The following is a 21,313-nucleotide window of genomic DNA, read 5'->3' on the forward strand; positions in this document are numbered from 1 at the left end:
TCTACATTTTGGGTAACTCTGAAATGCTTGCAAGCTCCACCAAAGTCCGAGCAGATCTGATAATACGCATGATAGAAATTCCTAAGTCGGAACCACAAACTTGTCCACTCTGCAGAATGGTCAATTTGTAAAATAGAGTAAGTTGAATTTTAAAGTAAATGTTGACCATTTTTAATAAAAATTTTAATATATTTTAGGTCCTTCATTTGAACAGACAGCCGTCGTTCCTTAGCAAATGCCTGTATTTATTGGTATTAGCAAAACTTGAACATTTGTAATTCTGTAAAGATGACCAGTGTTTCCTTGACAAAGTTTTCGTTTCAGTTCTTTCTGAATGGTGTTTTAAAGGGTACTGAGTTACACCTTTAGCTCTGACCTTTAAGAAACAGATTATTATGTCCTTTAGTAACTTTACAAAGTGATTGATGGCACACACTTCTCCATCAAAGAGATGCTTATCTAAATCTACAAAAAGATAAATATGCCCGGAAAGCTCATGTAATATTTTTTGCTGAAGATAAAATTCCTTCTGTTTAGGAAGTAGTAGTTCATAAACTGCCATCCTCGAATGGGTTCTTACAACTCGCTCACAAATATCTATGACTCGGCACAAACTTTCTGAAGGGAAATGCAAGCCATTTTCCTTTTTAACACATAACAGTGATCCAATTTTAGAGGATTTGAGATCTGATGCATATAGTGCACTGATGCAGTCCTCACATGTTAAAAGAGCTGATAACTTATTTGCAATATAACCAGCACAACAGGTAAGATTTTGCCTATGATCTGACAGGTCTAGTAGTGCCTCACTTAGCAAACAGTCAGACCAGTCTTGGCAAATATCCTCTTTGCGAAAAAGAGTCTTTATAACGCTGATACCATACTGACGCTGAACTGTCCAAAGGGCCAAGTCCGTCCTTCGAGCAACTGAAATGTCAAGGATGCTTACTTCACCTAGAAAAACCTCATCTTGTAATCTGTATCTGGTCTCCAAATTATGGTAAGCTTTCTGGAATGCCATGCAGGTGGGGTTAGAACTGGTTACCAATACCTGTCTAAGCATCTTTAGAAATAATTCCAGATGATCTTGACTGAATTTGTAAGTCAGAAGATATGGAAAAGGCATGACTTTTGGGGAAACGTAATTTTGGTAGAGCCATTTTAAGCTCTCAGCATTAAGCAAAAATCCCAGGAATCCCAGTTTTCGCTTACCTTTAATTATTTGATTATTGCTAATGTCAGATAATGTAACAAAAATAGTCTTGGCTTCAATTAACACATGGTTGATTTTATTAAAAGTTTCGGGTAATAGAGGTCCTTTAAGTCCCTTTCCATAATAGTTCCTACTATTAAAAATGTCAAACAGATTGTTAATTAAGCGTAAGAACTGGATGGTACCAATACAGTTTTGAAAAGGAGGCAGGCCTAATGACAGCAAACATTCTAACGCGCTGGCCACGCTCTCACTGAAGAGTTGGGCAGCACAATTCGTTTTTAGTATGTGGTTCTTCAGATTTGCAAGTTTTCTTGGGATTCTCTCCATATTTGATAATTCCTGTTCCTCTAGTGCTGCTAACCCCACAAGGTGCTGCCAGTGTGCTGTGCCATTAATGAACTGAATGCTTTGAAAATTCTGAAATGCATTTCTTATTAATCTAAGCAAGTGGCAAGAATCAAAGAAGTATGCAATCTGTTGACTAGAAGATGAAGGATGCTGAAATGTACACTTCATGTTGTCTCCATCAAGATGTATCCCCAATGCTTTTGCCATCTGAACACTGTGAGCTGTAGCATCAGACGTGACAGCTAGAACTGTGATCCCTATGTCACTCAGTTTGCCAATCGTCAGACGAAGCAGCTGAGCTTGCAAATATCCAGACGCCCTGTTTACAAAAAAATAACCAAGAGGTGTCCTCCAGTGACCAGAAATACCCACTGCCATGAGCAAAATAGTCTCTGAGGCAAGTGGTGTTTCATCAGCATCAAGTTTGCCAAGACCAAAGTCCATAAACCCTAGCAAATGGTGACTGCTGGGGTCCCACTGAAGTTGTTGCTTGAGAGATATACCTTTTATTATCAGTGAACAATATTGATATAGCTGGTCTCCATTCTCTACTTTTCGTTGAAGAAAAGAAAAAACGTTGCTGCTGAAACCTGGACCGGGTTTGCATTTGGACAGCCATCTAGAAAATGTAAAAAATGAAAAACATAAAACACAAATGAAGAAATTAAAAAAGGGAAAATGCCTTAAATGACATTTTCTACTAAAGTAGCCTCAAATCCCTGTTGAAATAAAGCCAAGTATAGTAGCCAAATTCTATCAACATTTCAAGCATATATTCATAGTTCTGATAAAATAGATAATAGAGAAACTTAGAAACACAGAATAGCAACTGAAGATGCAAACATACCACAACATTTTTAACTTCTTACTCACTTCTTAATAAAAATCAATTACCCAGCTTGTTCTCATTGATGTGTTTGTAATTTAGATCATAAACCAGTCTTACCTGTACATTCACTGAGATGAGAAAACTGTTGAGGGGGAAGGAAACTGAGAACAGCTAGTACATCTACCCCATTTTATAGATGAGGAAACTGGGAGGAAGAGGGAGAGGTTAAGTTGCCTGGCCCATGTTGTGCTGCTAGTCATGCACAAATGTGAAAACCAGCTTTCCTGAGGCCCTTGTTCAGTGCTTTTTCTCACTGTTCTTCGAATTATGCCCTTTGGGGCAATAGAGTGTCTGCATCTGTTTGCTCCTATCCAAAGTGCCTACACTATTATCTTTATCTTAGGAGTTCTTTCATAGTATTTTTTTGATCTTCCCAAACTGCTGATTATTCTTTTCTATTTCTGTTAGTGTCTGTCACTAACAGAATTCTTTTCACTCAGTTCTAATTTACACTTTCTAATTTGTTATAGATCAGGAAAGGAAGTAGCCAAGTTTAATAATTGTCTAAAATAAGACTAAATGGATTCTGAGGTAGACTGAAGTGTTCATCTTCACTGAAGTTTACTTTTATAACTCAAATGACTTTTTTTTTTAAGGTTGAATTTCTGATTTTGGGGCTATATTCCAGGCTGCCAAGGTTTCTTCCTGGACAGCCATCTCTATTTAATTGAAATTTTAATGTACTTCCAGAAGTATTTCAGGACAGGGCTTTCCAAATATTTTGCTGCAACCAAGAAGTTTCATGAGCAGAATTTACCCTTACTATATGCCAGGTACAAATATACGTGTGTATATAAATGTATATACAAAATTTAAATGCCACTTATGACCCACTAAATTGATTTCAAGATGCACTAACAGATCTGAAAAACACAGTTACAGAATGCAGAAGACATACTCTGACTATTTAGGAGACAGAAGTATTAATCAGTTGTTTATATTTAAAAACAGGGCAAAATAATAAGACAATGAGAAAACAGAATAGTGGCTCTCCAGCAGGGTGCTACAGCCCACTAGTACGTTGAAAAGCCTTTTCAAGTGTGTCACCAAATTTTAATCAGTTGTTTAAAATTTATTCTTTTGCAGTAGGATTCTCAAATGAACACTAAAGATGCTAAATGTGTTACATGTGCAGTAAGTATCTAATGAAACTACTTAATGCTTCATGGTAAAAGTTCTAGTTTAAATAGGTTAAAAAAGCTTATGTTCCGGTGAGCTTGCTTTTTAAATGAAAATTAAATGGTATCTTAATGTCCACAACTACTAGAATGACGTTTCTCAGGCAGAAAAATATGTGGACTTGTTGATTTTTTCTTTTTAAGTTTTTAAAACTGAGAGTAGAAACACTCAAACCAAGTTTTTAGTGTTGTAGGGAAGTGACTGATTTCTCTCTCAAACCAACTTTTTTCCCCCACTCAAAATGAAAAAACACTTTCTGATTGTATAAAATAACACATCCATTTTTTAAAAAACTGAAAGAATATAGAAAAGTGCAAAAAAGTAAAAATCACTGTTAATACATGAACTTATTTACAAAACAAAAATAGACTCAAAGACATAGAAAACAAACGCATGGTTACCAAAGGGGTGGCACGGGGTGGGGGCCTGGAGGGATAAATTAGGAATTTGGGATTAGCAGATACACACCACTATATATAAAATAGAGAAACAACAAGGGCCTATTGTATAGCACAGGGAACTATATTCAATATCTTGTAATAACTGAAAATGGAAAAGAATCCCAAAAAGAATATATATATGTATATCTAAATCACCTTCCTGTACACCTGAAACAATATAGCACTGTAAATCAGCTACACTCCAATAAATAAATAAATAGATATTTTTTTAAAATCACTTAATATTTCAGGGACATTCTTCCAGATCTCTTTATGTATACATAACTAGATATAATTTTCAAAAATTATACTGAACCTATTTTTCTTTACTATAGTAATGTTATAGACATACTTTTGCATGTTCTTAACTACTGACCTACAGCAATATTTTAAGTGTACACACAGTAAAACTAAAGCATAAATAATTGAACCAACCTGTACTGAAGGACACTTAGGTTGTTTCTAATTTTTAAACAATACAAAGAGCAACACAATGTGTGTTTGTGGGCACACATACACTTATACATATCTATGTCATTTATGCAATTCCTAGGAGTAGGATGCAGGGGTAAATTTACTTATGCATGTATTAGAATAAATGAACTCAACTTTTAAAGAAGTTTTGGGCCGCAGGTGCACATAATTGAGTCAATTTAAATATAATTCACATTCCCAAATTGTCCTTCAGACAGTTCATACCAATTATAATTGACATACTCATCAATATATTTTAAATTAAACATTAGCTTAGTTATGGAATAATTATAGGGAGTCACTTGGGTAGCTTAAAGCTCTGCTTAGGAAAAATATTGTGCTGAAGAGCCATAACGCTGAGCTGGGTGTTCTTCTTTAAGACTATTAGCTCCTACCACTGTCTTGGTTATTTCTGAAGCTCTCATGTCAACTCACCTATACAGGGAGCTAATTTACTAAACTGCAATGAATACCAAAATAGAAAATTAAATTAGAAACAGAAAAAATCTACTAAGATCATACTAAATGTATCACTATTATAATTAGGAAAGCTGAGGGTGCTATGGCATTATTTCAAAGGAGTTGTGAAAACAAACTACCTTAAAGACCCAAAGCTCTGGAATTATAAGAAGCAGAGCCATGGGAAGGTTCTGGACATAAAGAATTCAAGGGAGAACTGAAAAAGGATCCAACTTCAGTACAGAGAAAATTAGAGAGGTGACTGATAGCAGCTAAGAACTGAAGAAATAGTAGTTAGAAATGAGTGAGTAAGGTACCTATCTAACTGAATCAAGGGTTTTTTAAAATGTAAGTCTGGCTTGGTCTGTCATCCATACAATTGTTTCTCCATTCTCATGGAGGGAAAAAACAACTATTCATATTTTCTCCTTTCTCCCAAACTTCTAATGCTTCCTTCCCCAACTCTTAGCTATTAACTTCATGTCACTGAGAAAATAGAAGCAATTCGATAAAAACTCATTTTCTTACCACCAAATCTGTTAACCTGTTGCATCTGTATCTCTCTTTTTCCTGTTTCGACGCATGATTTGTCCCTGCTCCTAATTAAGGCCAGACCTCCCTCCACAGCAGTGTTGGATGTTGCCCTCCTGCAGTTATCCTTTCTGTTGGGCATCACTGATTTTCTTATCTGCACTAGATCACTCCCATGAGCAGGCAAACAAGGTGCAGCATCTGCTATCTCATCAAATATCCTCCCCTCCATTTATGTTCCTTCCACTTACGGACACATTTCTCTTCTCCTTTCACAGCAAAACTCCTTGAGAGAGTCCATAATCACTGTCTCGGCTTCTTTGCCTTCCAGTATCTCTTGATTCCACTTCAGCCAGGCTTATCTCTCCATCACTGTACTGCAACTGCTTTTTTTTTTTTTTTTTTGCAACTGCTTTTATCAAGGTCATCACTGATGTCTCCATCTTGCAAAATCCAATGGTCAATTGACTGTCCTCATCTTACTTGATCTCCAGCAGCATTTGACACAGTGCAATACTATCTCCTTGAGATACTTTCTACACTTGGCTTCTAGGCCATCACAATCTCCTGGTTTTCCTCCTGTCTCACTGGCTGCTCATGATCAATAAATGTTTCTTGAATAAATGAATATTCAATATGATTAGACATCTAATACTTAAGCACAGATGTGTTGAAAATAGATATAAACAGGGGAAATGAAGGGAAATGTAATCAAATAAAAATTTTTGACCATTCAGATTTCTCAGTATAAAATCTAGGTATTTCTAATATGTTGGAATAATAGATGGCCATTAAAACAAAATTTGGGTGATGGCTAGTTTTTTTTTAAAGTCTGGGAGAATACATACCAAATTGCTAACTGGTTATTTTGTGGGATTAGGGGAATGGAAGTATTATAAATATTTTTCACTTTCTGGTATTTATATACATACATATTGTTTCAATGTTTTATACTAAGCATGTATTACTATCACATTAAACAAGGTAACTTAGTTTCAGACAAAGTATCCAAAGAAATAAGCAACCCTTTGAGTACTAAAATTGTAAATCAAAATAATGACACAGCAAAGGTTACAAAATGAAAAATGACATGAAGAGAAAAAAGATCAGTGCGAGCTGGAATTACCAGAGAAGACTTAATTCAGGAGTTGATGCAGAACTATAGAAAGGAAGAAAACCATGGGGGGCGGGGTGGGGGGGAGATGAGAAGTTGTATGGAATGTCTCACATAAACCATAGTGTAAAATCAGTAACTAATGCTTTAAAACCAGTGCAAAGGAGAAGACTTGACTAAAAAACGTGTGGAAGTGATAGCAACATAGTGTCTATAAAAATGTCCCCTGCTTACCAGAAAGTAGACATTTATAAATAAGTGTAATATCTGGCCTAAATGGTAAAATCACATATGGAAGAGAGTGAATCAGCCTATACACAAATGTTCATCTCAATATACAAAACAGCAGTTACAACGAAAAAATAAAAACAATATAAATGTCCAATAGTTGGAGAATGCCAAAGTTAAGTAGGGTACGACTACCTGATATTCTGCAGCTATTCAAGATCATAACTATGTAAAAAACTAGTAAATCTAAGCACAGAAAAAAGACTGGAAGAAAATTCCCTATGTTAATAGTAATTGTTTAAATATAACCTAGAGGAACAATTAATGGATTTTCCTCCTTTTTCTCTCATTTCTAAATTTGTTAGTAGTAGTATTATGTTAATAGTATGTGTGGAGGAAAATTCTCATTCATGTTTTTTTTTTAAAGGGGATGTGATGTACATCATGGTGACTATACTTGATAATACTGTACCTATATCTGAAAGTTGCTAAGAGAGTAGATCTTCAAAGTTCTCATCACAGACACAAAAAATTTGTAACTATGTGTGTGAAGGATATTAACTAGACTTATCTTGGTGGTCATTTTGCAATATATACAAATATCTAATGCAAATATCAAACACATAATTACATTGTATACCTGAAACTAACATAATGTTATGTGTCAATTACATCTCAATTTAAAAGAAGAGAAGTTTCCCCCCAAGTGGGAAAAAAAGAACCCTCATAATAATCAAGGTCCTTCCTCCCACCAAGCCTCAGTTTCCCCCTTCTTTAAAATGAGGGGGTTGGGGCTTCCCTGGTGGCGCAGTGGTTGAGAGTCCGCCTGCCAATGCAGGGGACACGGGTTCGTGCCCCAATTTGGGAAGATCCCACATGCCGCGCAGCGGCTGGGCCCGTGAGCCATGGCCACTGTGCCTGCGCGTCCGGAGCGTGTGCTCTGCAACAGGAGAGGCCACAACAGTGAGAGGCCCGCGTACCGCAAAAAAAAAAAAAAAAAAAAAAAAGAGGGGGTTGGTCTACATGATCTCTAGGAGTTTCTCCAGTCCAGAGCCCCTATGAGTTTGTTTTAAAGTTGAAGCAATAAGAAACCAAGAAGCACCTTCCAGGAGAGAAGGCTCCTGCCATTCCTGGGCGGCCTCTGCCCCAATAGCAGTGGATTAAATGAAGTGCTGCTCTTTAGACAGCGATTTGAGGTCCAATGCAATTCTTCTTTACATCTGTTCAAAATCCTAAACAACCATCCAGGCATCCTTTCATTCCACAAATATTTATCAAGAGACCATTGTGTTCCAGGCACCCCTCCAGGGCAGGAGGTGTAACAAAGAACCAGACACAGACCTCATACTTTGGCAGCTCACAGTCTAGCGGGGAAGACAGTTTTAAGTACTAAGATTCAGTTCCACATTGTGTGCGCAAGAGGGTATCTAGTCCAGAATCGGAAGAATGGCAGGCCAGGCTTCAGAAAGGATGTGATATCTAATCTGAGCCTGAAGGATGAGGACCAATCTCCAGGACTAACAGGGAGAATGGGCATTTCAGGCAGATGGACTAGTAAGTCTCGAAGGTAAGGAAGCAGCAAGAAATGCCTTACAATAGGAATGTGGAATCTAAGAGGGCAGGGAGAGAGGCAGGAGATGAGCCGCAGAGTCCAGCAGGAGCCACATCACATCACAGAAGCTCAGTGAGCCACAGGAAGAAGTCTATGGGTAATGGGAGGCTTGGGCAGCAGGAAAGTGACTGGTATGGGTTGACTTGTGTCCCTCAAAAAAGATATATCATAGTCCTAATCTCCAGTACCTCAGAGTGTGATCTTATTTGGAGATAGGGTCTTTACAGAGGTAATCAAGTTAAAATGAGGTCATTAGGGCACACCCTAATCCAACATGACTTGTGTCCTCATAAAAAGAGGAAATTTGGACACAGAAATATACATGGATAATGGAAGACGATGTGAAGAAACACAGGGAGAAGGACCACCATCTACAAGCCAAGGAGAGAGGCATGGGACAGACCCTTACTTCACAGCCCTCGGAAGGAACTAACCCTGCCAGCACCTTGATTTTGGACTTCTAACTTCCAGAACTGTGAGGCAATAATACATTTCTGTCATTTAAGTCAAATAAGTAAATAAATAAAAATAAAAGAATCTGTAAATCCTGTGATGGAAAAAACAGTAAAAATTGAGTATTAAATTTATAAGACATTACTATAAAAGTCACTGTTATTTGCTTCCCACTAAGAGAATATAAATATAGCTATGTATTTTGACCACAAATTCTAAAAAATTATTTTTCATAATCTGGTCTCTGGACAGCCTGCATTGGCACCAACTACAGTGCTTAGGAAAAATTCAGATTTTTGATCTTTGCCTCAAACCAATGGTATCAACCTAGATACCAATCAATTGTTCTCGATTTTCTAGATTAGTCACATATTAAAACTACTGAAGTGTCTGAGAAATTCCAATATTTCAAGATTTAGATTTTACCACCCAGAGTGTCTCTACCATCTGAAAGATGCAAAAAAATTTGTCAGCCTATATGTCTTCATTCTGTGGGTGAAATATCGACTGTGATAACATGCAAATACCACCTAGAAGTTTTTAAAAAGAGAAAGTGGACAAAAAGAGAGTATGAATACTAATAGCATTAATGTATAAACTACAGTGAAAGAACAAAATGTTTATTTTATTTAATATCTAAAATGTAATTCACTTACGTTCTGAGGATAGAAGAATGAGGCAGTTTAAGAATCTTTCTTACATAATCATAGACTTTGCTACTGCACAAGTAGAGTGTACACGCAAATTGCTTCATTTCTGTGGAGTACTCAGCTGTTTCTCTCCAGTTATACAACTCCCACTTAAAATCTGTTAAAATAAATTTATTCTTTGTGATGAAAAATGTGTACAGTAACATTTTCAGGCATAGACCATAGCATTTGGATATAAAATGTGATAGGCACCAAAATTCAAATAGTTACATTTTAACTGAGTTTGTTCAGAGGTTACTATCCAATCTTAGAGACTGTTAACCAATTTATCCTGTTCATCTTGGATCATTTCACTAGAAAGAGGGACAAAAAATGTGTCAACTTCAGTCGTTATGTTTTACTATTCACTGGCAGCCTGAGTGGAGATTTTTAGAGGAACAGGGAAGAAAATGAAATAAATGGATAAATTAAGTCTCTGGATTATGAGGACATTTATTAGTTTTAGTTTGTTCCCTAGTCATCATTTATCTGAGAGTGAAAATTAGACACAAGAAATATTTTGGGGGATAGGGAACTATTCAGAATGAACAATCTTCCCTACCACTGAGAGAAAAAAAAAATCCTCTGTTCCTGGTGCAGACCCCTATTTATAACCTATATTCCCCTCTTGGAAAAAACACAAAATACTCTCTTCCATTGGAGATACCTACTCTTGTCTAGAAAAGGACATGCTTCTTTTACCAGAATGCAAATCCAAAATCTCTGCTGCTTTCATCAGAGAGTAAGTTGGCAATTCTTACTTTGCCCCTCTTCAAATATCCTGGTTCACAAAGAAGACTAGGTAGTCTTTCAATGGACATATATATACTCTATAGAGTATTACAGAAAAAAATTTGGAGACTTAACACAATTTTCAAACTCAAAGGGATTTTGCAAATTATCTAGTTCAACTCACTGCAAAAAAAGACTTTAGTGATAAATTATCTAGCAGTTAAAATTGTTTACAAAGAATTTGCAGTGACAAGTGTGTGATTATAAAAAGTGAAAAGTAGGGACTTCCCTGGTAGTCCAGTGGTTAAGCATCCATCCTTCAATGCAGGGGATGCCGGTTTGATCCCTGGTTGGGGAACTAAGATCCCACATGCCACAGGGCAACTAAGCCCATGCACCACAATTAGAGAGCCCGCATGCCACAACTAGAGAAGCCTGAGTGCCACAACGAGGAGCCCATGTGCTGCAACTAAGACCCGGAGCAGCCCAAATAAATATTTTTAAAAATTTAAAAAATATTTTTAAAAAGTGAAAAGTACAGGGCTTCCCTGGTGGCGCAGTGGTTGAGAATCTGCTTGCCAATGCAGGGGACACGGGTTCGAGCCCTGGTCTGGGAAGATCCCACATGCTGCAGAGCAACTAAGCCTGTGCGCCACAGATACTGAGCCTGCGCGTCTGGAGCCTGGGCTCTGCAACAAGAGAAGGCCGCGACAGTGAGAGGCCTGCGCACCGCGATGAAGAGTGGCCCCCGCTCGCTGCAACTAGAGAAAGCCCTCACACAGAAACTAAGACCCAACACAGCCAAAAATAAATAAATTTATTTAAAAAAAAAAACAAAAAAAGTGAAAAGTACAATATATGGTATAAACCATATGATCTCATTTCTGGGTAGTAGGATTATGTGTTATTTTTATTATTTATACATTTCTTTGCTTCTCCTGTAATAAACATATTACTTTTACCTTCTTCTTTTTTTTTTTTTTTTTGTGGTACGCGGGCCTCTCACTGTTGTGGCCTCTCCCGTTGCGGAGCACAGGCTCTGGACGCGCAGGCTCAGCGGCCATGGCTCACGGGCCCAGCCGCTCCGCGGCATGTGGGATCTTCCCGGACCGGGGCATGAACCCGCGTCCCCTGCATGGGCAGGCAGACTCTCAACCACTGCGCCACCAGGGAAGCCCAAACATATTACTTTTAAAATTGTAAAATCATAAAAGGATTTTGGTGATTATTTTTCATTCTTCTTGCTTATGCTAGAGACTTTTCACTTCTCAGCTAAAAGCATATTTCCATTGGCAAAACAAAATAAACATGTAATGATATTTCAGAAAAATTAAGAGCTACATTGTAAGTATTACAGGTCATTAGGGAAGATACCGGAAAATTGTGCTCGTAGCAGACACTCTGTTTCTTCTGAAAGTAGCTTCTCTTCAACAAGTGCATCAATTAATCGTAAGCCCTTTCTCTTCTTGATCATCCTGTAGTTTTTTGCGGAAGCAAGTCTTTTTCTGGACACTTGTAGCATCTGTTGCACCTCAGCCAATTTCTCTGCTCCTATTGTGAGAGGTCTCTTTAGACTGTAGTTATGGTCCTCAGTAGCAACCTCTTGAGAATTATCAGGAAGTGGCTGTTTTAGGATTTTCTGTCTTGCTTTACCTTTAAGGTGTACACCTTGGAGAACCTATGACACAAATAGAAAGTGAAGTTTATTTTAGAAAATATCACACAATGACTATCTATAAAAATACCACTGAATACAAAGCACTCACCTGGTTGCTGTGGAGAGTTAGTTATGAAAGAAAAGGTCATAATCTCTGACTTTTTAAAAATATATGATCTCTGGGATAATGTAAACAAGTTTTGGGTTTTTTTGTTTTTGTTTTTTTTTGGCTTCTATACAGAAATAGTAACATGATGCTGAAAGTTTCCGAAATGATTAAAGTAACTAGAGAAAGGTGGTGGTAATTTGGGAAGGTTTCACAGGAGTTTTGAGTTGTTCTTTTTTTTTTTTTTCTTTTTTTAAAGAAGATGTTGGGGGTAGGAGTTTATTAATTAACTTATTTTTGCTGTGTTGGGTCTTCGTTTCTGTGCGAGGGCTTTCTCTAGTTGTGGCAAGTGGGGGCCACTCTTCATCGTGGTGTGCGAGCCTGTCACTATCACGGCCTCTCTTGTTGCGGAGCACAGGCTCCAGACACGCAGACTCAGCAGTTGTGGCTCACAGGCCCAGTTGCTCCGCGGCATGTGGGATCCTCCCAGACCAGGGCTCAAACCCGTGTCCCCTGCACTAGCAGGCAGATTCTCAACCACTGCACCACCAGGGAAGCCCCTTGAGTTGTTCTTTGAGGGAGTAATAACATGGTTTAATGGAGGGGACAGGAAAGTTATTTGCACAAACAGGAAGGCACAGGACAGAGCTTGGGCTTTGGAATTAAGACTCCTGGCTCCCCTCACTTGTAAGCTGTGACTTAACATCTATAATCCTTTATCTTCTCACTTATAAAATGTGGATAATAATACAGAGTTGTTTTAAGGATACAATAAGATACTTTACGTAAATCGCCTAGTGCAGTGCCTGGACCATTGTAGGTCCCAATAAATTGTAACCATTATTGATTTTAAACGAAAGCATAAAAGCAAGTCAATTTATCATATATACAGAGGGTAAGTACATGTGGTTCAAGAAGAGAATTCACGGCAGTTAGAGATGCACAAATCAATTAATAGAAAGCTCTTCGAACTTGTGAGTTTGGATTTGATACCAACAATATTCTTTTGAAAGAGGGAATAAGGTAAAACAATACTGGAATAAGGAGACTCCAATGAGTAAGAGGAAGGTGAGGGTAGAGTAAGGATAGAACAGTTGGATGACTATTTGCAGACTGCAGACAGTGATTGAGTCATATATGAGCATGTGGCTAAGGGGTAAAAGGATAAAATAAAAGCAATCAAAAGAAACATAAGACTGTAACACCCATACTGATGACTGACTCATAGAAAGTCTTCTATTTTCCGTATACCTCTTTCTATATCAATGCTAACAATTAGGTATGTTTTTGGTCAAGATCAATAACATTTTTGGGGAGAGCCAAAAAAAGGAGGGGGTAGATAATTTCAAAGTATTGTGAAAACTGTCTCATACTTAAAAGCCTGCATTCTAAAGCTGTTTATATCTACTAGTTGATTTTTGTGATCAGTTTAGTAACCTTATGTATATCTAGACATATGGTTTACATTTATACATTTTATTTATTTATTTTTTTGGCTGTACCACATGGCATGCAGAATCTTAGTTCCCCGACCAGGGATGGAACCCGCACCCACTGCATTGGAAGCGCAGTCTTAACAACTGGGCCGACAGGGAAGTCCCGTATACGCTTTATTTTTATTTTTTAAAAAGCTCCAAAGTACAATTACTAATACTACATATATATTAAAAAAAACCACTAATTTTCTAGGCATTTAAAGTGTATTATAGGATTTATTTTAAGTCCTAGGTTTTTGGTTTTGTGTTTATCTCTGTAAAATCTAGCTATAATGTGAGCTGTCTTGATTTGTAAAGGCTCTGTAAAATTTAATTTTGTTTACACCTAGATTTAAATACCTTGTATAGAGAAACAGAAGGCACAGCTCCTTTTTTCAGCTTTCTTCTTATACCATATGACTCAAAGTCACTTTCTTGAAAGTGTTTGGAACATAGCATAGCACCTGGTCCTGGAATCCAAATCTTTTTGCTTCTGGGGTCCATACGATTAACAGCCCTGATCCATTTTGAGCGCTGAATGGTATCAGTTGGAAATCTACAGCAATCATATTAAAATTCCATTAACATGAAAATATAGTAATACTACAGTAGTATTTATTATATAAACCGATTTATTATTTAACTGCTTTACATAAACATTAAGTCCAGTTAATTAAAGTTTAATTCACTTGATCTGATTTCATTTTTCAAAGTTCTTTGACTTTTTAAATACAAAAGCTCGGGCTTCCCTGGTGGCACAGTGGTTAAGAATCTGCCTGCCAATGTGGGATACACAGTTTCAAGCCCTGGTCCAGGAAGATCTCACATGCCGTGGAGCAACTAAGCCCGCGAGCCACAACTACTGAGCCTGCGCACGCCTGGAGCCCGTGCTCCGCAAGGAGAAGCCTCCGCAAGGAGAAGCCTCCGCAACGAGAAGCCGCCTCAACGAGAAGCCACCGCAATGAGAAGCCCACGCACTGCAACGAAAAGTAGACCCGCTCGCCACAACTAGAGAAAGCCCGCGTGGTTTTTTAAATTTACTGAAATAAAATAAATTTAAATCCAAAAGCTAATATCTAAGTGATCTCATCTGTTTCAATTTGTATGCGGACAATTCTCCTATTAAACACCCTGCACATTCTATCTTCATAGCCTACACTTAACAGAATCTTCTCAAATTTAATATGTGTGTCTTTCCTTTTCTGTGTCAATTTCTTTTTAAATTATTTATTTATTTTTGGCTGCATGGGGTCTTTGTTTCTGCGTGCGGGCTTTCTCCAGTTGCGGTAAGCGGGGGCTACTCTTTGTGGCGGGGTGCGGACTTCTCATTGCAGTGGCTTCTCTTGTTGTGGAGCACAGGCTCTAGGCTCGCAGGCTCTAGAGCGCAGGCTCAGAAGTTGTGGCGCACGGGCTTAGTTGTTCCGTGGCATGTGGGATCTTCCCGGCCCAGGGCTCAAACCCATATCCCCTGCACTGGCAGGTGGATTCTTAACCACTGCACCACCAGGGAAGCCCTATGTCAATTTTAAACGATGTCCACAAATTCTTCAGTACTCCTCCTTTCAAGGAGTGGAACCTAATTCCCCTCCCCTTGAGTGTGGGCTGGGGTTAGTAATTTGCTTCTAAGGAGTATAAAAAAGCAGACGTGATAGTGGGCATTAAACAAGATCATAAAAAGCACTGAGAATCTGTCCTTGCTCTCTCTGTTGAATGGTTTTTCTCTGGGGGAAGTTACCTGCCATGTCATAAGGATCCCTACGGAGAGTCCACTTGGCAAGAAACTTGAATTCTCCAGCCAAAGGCCATGTGAGGGAGCCTTTCTGAAAGTAGATCCTTCAGTCTCCGTCAAGGCTTCAAATGACTGCAGTCTTGGCTAACATTTTGACTGCAATCTTATGAGATACTCCGTAACACCCACCTTATCCACTCCTCAATTCCTGACCCTCAGAAATTTGTCCCCTCTTCTCTTTCCTTTTTCTGGGCCATGCTGCGTGGCTTGTGGGATGTTAGTTCCCCAACCGGCGACTGAACCTGGCCCCTCAGCAGTGAAAGCACAGAGTCCTAACCACTGGACTACCAGGAATTCCCTGTACCCTCTTCCTTGATTTATTTTGGAGACAGATCTATAGGTAGCCTATGACTTTTATATATTTTAACTCAGGCTTTAAAACACATAGTTGTTAGAACTGAAACTGGTGAAAATTTTAATTTCCTTAGTTACTTGTTAGGGAAATGATATGACAGTTATAATAAAACTTAATTCTGAGATACTCTCTCAATCACCTTGAGAAAGAACACTGAATTGGTAAACCTCTAAGTCTCAATTCCCTTTTACTAGCCATGTAGTATTAGATACATCTCTCAATCTGTCAGCCTCCTCCAGGGCTATAGTAGGAGTACCTGAGGATACAGATGCGTTCAAAAGCACTTTGTAAATGGTAAAGTACTATCCGAGGTTTGTTCTTTCTTAGGAACAACTAATTCCACTTTTGGAACTTTTTATTTTATTGTTCCAGGAAGATGATGCTACTTGATGCTCTCTCAAGAGAGAATGTACAGGGAATTATTTTTCCAATAAAGATGAGGCACACCTTTCTCTTTTCACTGGACTCTTCTCTTAACTGATGGCACGTGTTTGTGAGGCCACATTTCTAGACTGGGTGTAGTCTCTAACCATGCAAGGGACCATCAAAATTTGACTAGTCCACCAAGTTACATTACCAGACTGATTCTCTGATGCAAAGCTTCCCAACTGGCATGCCTGCTGAGTACAGTTATCAATGCCCTTAGCCCATGGGGTGGGCCTGGGCCACCTGGAGCCCTTGAAGTAGTTACATCAAGCTAGTCCCAAACTGCTTTGTAGGTGTGCCCCAAAGCATTAAAGAAATATTTCCAATTTTCAAAAAGACATGAAAAGGGTTGGTAAATACTGCAGTCTAACCAGCATGACTGACTAATTTGAGTTCTGGACAAAATTAAATTGGTATTAACAATTAATACCACTTTTAAAGCATTTACCTTGTGCTATATATATATTTTAAAGACTTAGTTTTGGTCTTAAAAAACTCTGCAAGACAGGTTTTTATCCTTTTACAGAAGGTGAAACCAAGACTGGAGCAGCCAAGTTTAGCTACCAGTAAATAGTCAATTAAAAGTGGAATTCATGTCTCCCTAGTCTAAAACCACCTCTGGCAGAAGAAAAATCCCATATACACAGTAATGAAATGGCTTACACTGTAATACAGAATCCATTTTCTTCCTCCTATTGACTATGTCTTTTTTATACTATTAGCAGAGATTTACTTCTTGTATCCTGCACATCAAATATTTCCCAGAAAAGTGGCTAACAAAACCAATTCTACTGTGGTTACATCTAGGGAGGAAGAGAAATGATTGAGGGGCAAGGCTTCAACTATACCTATAACTTAAGTCTCTTCTAAACAGAACAAAAGCAAACATGTTAACATCTGCGTATTCCTAGTGATGGGTAATAGGTGTTTGTTATGTATAAATAAAAGTTTAAATATAGAAGTCATTACAACAATTAAGGCAAAAATTCTTCCAAATGATCATGCACAAATTCCTTGGTTATGAAATAAATTGAATTTCTTAATCTTTTTATACCTACAAAAAGGGAATGAATCAAAGGGACACTTTAAATTTTAACTTGCCAGTCCCACTTTGTATTTAGCCATTTATGTGTTTGACAGAGCACCAATATTCTCATAGTAACAGTTTCCACACTTGTGAGTCATTTTGATTCAGGCTTTTCAACCACAGCGCCTTGCTTATGTCCTTACAACCTCTTTCACGACTGTGGTGATGGTGCTGGGGATGCTGGGAAAAGCTTCAGAGGACATAATATCTGAGCTAGAGCTGAAGAGTCAATAGGAGTTTGCCATGCAGAGTGGCCACTCCAAGGAGATGCAAAAGACACAGAGGTATGAAATGATTACTTGGAACTTTCTGGTTGATAAAGCTTGGAAAAGTAAACTAATTCAGAGGCTTGAAAGGAGAATGCAGAGGTAGCTGGGAGTAGTTATAGATGGGAGGTAGCTAGAGGTCAGATCACAAAAGGTCTTGTATGCCTTACATAAGCTTTCGATCCATCCTTTAGGTCAATGGCCACCACAGAAGTCTACACTCATCTATTGAGAGTTGAAGAAATTATTAGAATTCATTTTTATAACTCTTTGTCCCATCTTCTAATTTTTGTGTTTCATAATATATATTAGTATATCACTTCATATATAAATTTATAAATTATTATAAATCACTATCCATATATCAGAGGCATGTATTCAGGTTCTTTGTTTTTGTTTTATTTTGTTTTTTATGGAAAGAGCTCCAGGATCACATAGCTTGAAGATGGAGCCTTCAGGCAACAGCAAGTTGACTAATTCTCTCCTTCTCAGATTACCTTTTTGCTGAGCCCTTACTTCAGATCAATATTACCTTGTCACTAGAACTAACACCATAGTATTCTAACTCCTTTCCCTGTCTCTATTCTTTCCTGCCTTGCTTACAACTTCCTAGGTGTCAGGAAGACGATTCCATGTGTTTAATTCCGCACATATGGATTATAAAATAATAGAAATATATTTCAGATTGGAAAAGAGGTGTATGAGGAAAGGATTCACAGAGGAGCTTGGACTCTACCTTGTAGGCACTGAAGAGCCCAAGGGATTAAAATCCTTCCTTCAGGGAACCAGCATGATAAAATTTGCATTTTTAGGAAAATCATTTCCAGAAATCTAGAAAATGGAATGAATGGGGAAGAAATCAGGCTGGAAGAATCATAGCAGACTACTGTAATAAATGCATCACTTTTTTTTTTAATTAAGCAGGTCTTACTGTGGTTCTCAACATATAAAACAAATAAAAGCAATAAGCCAGTTCTTCCCTATTTAAAGAAACTAAGAAAAAGGCACAGGAAAAACAGGGCAGCAAAAAGTTGAGAAAGAAATTAAAGAAAAGGGAGAGAACGAGGGAGAGAGTGTCAGTACAGCCATGGGAGATGAGAGTTTCAAGGACGGGTCGATATGACTGAAAGTTAAAAGAGGTCAAGAGAAAGATTTACAAGCACTTATTTAGATTTGGCAAGATTACCAATGACCCTCAGTGCTGTTTCATTATAGTGGTGATAGACATCTGGCTACAGTAGGGTGAAAAGGCAACAGGACTTAGGGAAATAGGTGTATGCTTCTGTTTTGAGGAACTTGGTTATAAATGGAAGGGGAGGGTAGTGTAGAGGTGCACCAAGGTTCAAGAGTCTGTGTGTCTGTGTTTAAAAGTGGAAGTCATGTGAACATGTTCAGTGTTTTTAGGCAAGTAACCAGTAAAGCAATTTACAATAAAAAGAGGACAGGAACTAATTGATGGAAACAAATCCCAGAGAAGAAAGGATACAATTATAACAGCTTAGGTGGAGGAAGCAGCCCTACTTAAACTAAGCAATACTACAAATGGCCTACCATATATAGTTGAAACTACTTAACTTGACAGGTTAAATTTTTTTAGATAATTTGTCTCCAAGTTACTTTTCCCACTCTTCTACATTACATCTTCACTTTCCATCCCTTTATATTTTTCCATGTTATCCCTATTTAAATGCTATCTTCCTTCCACACCACTCTCCAATCTAGGTAAGGTTCAAGGTCCAACTCAAATATCACTTGTCCCACACAGCTCTTTTTGATTTTTTCATAAAAGTCCTTTGTCAGGGGTTTGACTCTGTACCCCTCATATTGCCTTAATAGGCTACCACTTTAAAAAAACACTGTACATTTCTTTTTGTCTGTGTGTATCTATTCTATGCACTTTTCCACTTCTCATTGATCTCAATGACCTTTACTAGACTACACCACAGATGTGGGTTCAAATTAGATCGGTCTGAAAATAAGCCCCACTCTTGTGCCAAATATAATTTCCTTGCATAACCAGTTACAGCCAGAGTCGGACCAGGCTTGCAGAGCTGGGCTAATGATACTGAACAACTGGTAATGACAGTACTGGTGAAAATCTGAAACTGAGCAGGTCCCTTCAGGGCCCTCCTGGGTACAAAAGCCCTCTGTGTCTCCCATTTTGTGTCAAAAAAACAAACAAACAAAACCCCAAAAAAGTCAGTCTCCTAGGCCTTCCCTGAGTTCCAAAGAGCGGACCCAAGCAACGACTAATTAGGGAAGTTAGGGGAGTTAGGGAATGGGTAGGGGGTAGGGGGGAAGCAGTTAAGCCAGATAGCCTGAACAATAGTTCAGTGATAAACAGAGTCCTAGTTCCTCCTCAAGGGATATACAAAACAATCTGATGGCATATCTTTGGGTAGTTCTGCAAAAACTAACCCCTCAACCTGGTGGAGGATGGTGACTACCTGCTGACCACAAGTACTTAGACCTCAGACTGGCTAGAACCATAAGGCCAATGATTCACATTCTCTAAACACCAGACTGTTACCTCACACCCCATTCAATCAGAATGTCATGCAGCCTGCAGCCCCCACCCCAAATCCCTGCAGCCCTCACCCCAAATGTTGCTTTTAAAAGTCCTAAAAGCCATCAGGGAGTTCGGGACTTTTCAGCACCGGCTGCCCATTCTCCTTGCTTGGCACCCTGCAATCACCACTGGACTTTCCTTCACTACAACCTGGAGTCAGTAAAGTGGCTTTCCTGCGCGGTGGGAAAGGGGACTCCAGTTCAGTTCCATAACAAACTGATCTGTACTCATGCTCCTGAGCAAGCCACACACTCTAATGAAAACGCACGCCTTCAGCAGTTCTTCTAAACTGCCTTCCCTTCCGGTCTCCCGAAAGGAAGCAAGACTCCTTTCGAGTAACCCCTGCTAAAAGCTAATGGAGAAAGCAAGCACTTTGTAAGCAAACACTGAGCAGGAAGACGAGGAAAAGCGTTAGCCCTCCAAGTTGCCCAATTCCCTCCCCCACCCCCACGCTACGCACGTCACGCCACGCCACACCGATGGCATGGCGCCCCACCCGCCCCGTCCCAGCCTGCCCTGCCTCCCGCCTCGCCGTGCTGGGAATTAGCGCGGAGGCTGCTCTCACGCACTGGTGGAAGGAGAGGCCGCGCTCCCGGCTCAGCACGGTATCCCGGGTGCTGCAGCCCACTGCCGAGCAACTTCGGGTCATCTTCTTGCTACGTGGGGCTCCACCGTCGGTGTTCCCGCGACAGCATGAATCCCGATAAAGTTAGCTCCGCCTGCAGACACTGTGGCTATGACCTTTATTTGTCGAGAAAAGCGGGCTCTTAAGGCGCAGGGTTCCCACCCTTTCTCTCCGGGGGCCCTGCGGCAGTCTCCGTGGCCAATCACAGACCACGTCGTGTCGCAGCAGCCAATCGGAAAGGCCAGGGGCATTAAGACGCGCATTGGGTCGCCCCTCCCCGCTTATTGGAGGGTGGTTACTGGATTTAGCTGGCATGGGCTCCTTTTCGTCCGTGCTCTCTGGTTAAATCCAGTGCCATCGCGCTTCTTGTGAGTCTCAGTGAGAGAAATCGAAGGGGACAGGCAGGACCAAAGCTGAGGCGAATCCAGTAGCATGCCGATGGGTCTCCAGGTGCGAGCTCTTAAAGTGACGGGAGGATGTGCCGGGAGGGACAGGAGGGAGGGGGTAAACGCAGCGCCTTAGAAATATTGAAGACAAAATTGGACCCCGAATAAATGATTTACTGGGAGGCATGTCATTTCCTTGCATTTTATT

At 39.3% G+C, this 21,313-nt stretch overlaps 1 protein-coding gene across 1 annotated transcript; it reads right to left on the reverse strand.

The window, feature by feature from the left end:
• Window positions 1-202: 202 nt before the first annotated feature.
• THAP9 (THAP domain containing 9) lies at window positions 203-20,861 on the reverse strand. Its single transcript, XM_065878106.1, has 5 exons — window positions 20,664-20,861; window positions 13,963-14,158; window positions 11,739-12,042; window positions 9,600-9,750; window positions 203-2,183 (listed from the first exon to the last, which is right to left on the reverse strand). Exons 1-5 carry the CDS (start codon window positions 20,741-20,743, stop codon window positions 203-205), a joined length of 2,712 nt encoding a protein of 903 aa, XP_065734178.1. The 5' UTR covers window positions 20,744-20,861.
• Between the last annotated feature and the right edge of the window lie 452 nt (window positions 20,862-21,313).

Source organism: Phocoena phocoena, chromosome 5, assembly GCF_963924675.1.
Source record: "Phocoena phocoena chromosome 5, mPhoPho1.1, whole genome shotgun sequence".
NCBI classification, from domain to species: Eukaryota; Metazoa; Chordata; class Mammalia; order Artiodactyla; family Phocoenidae; genus Phocoena; species Phocoena phocoena.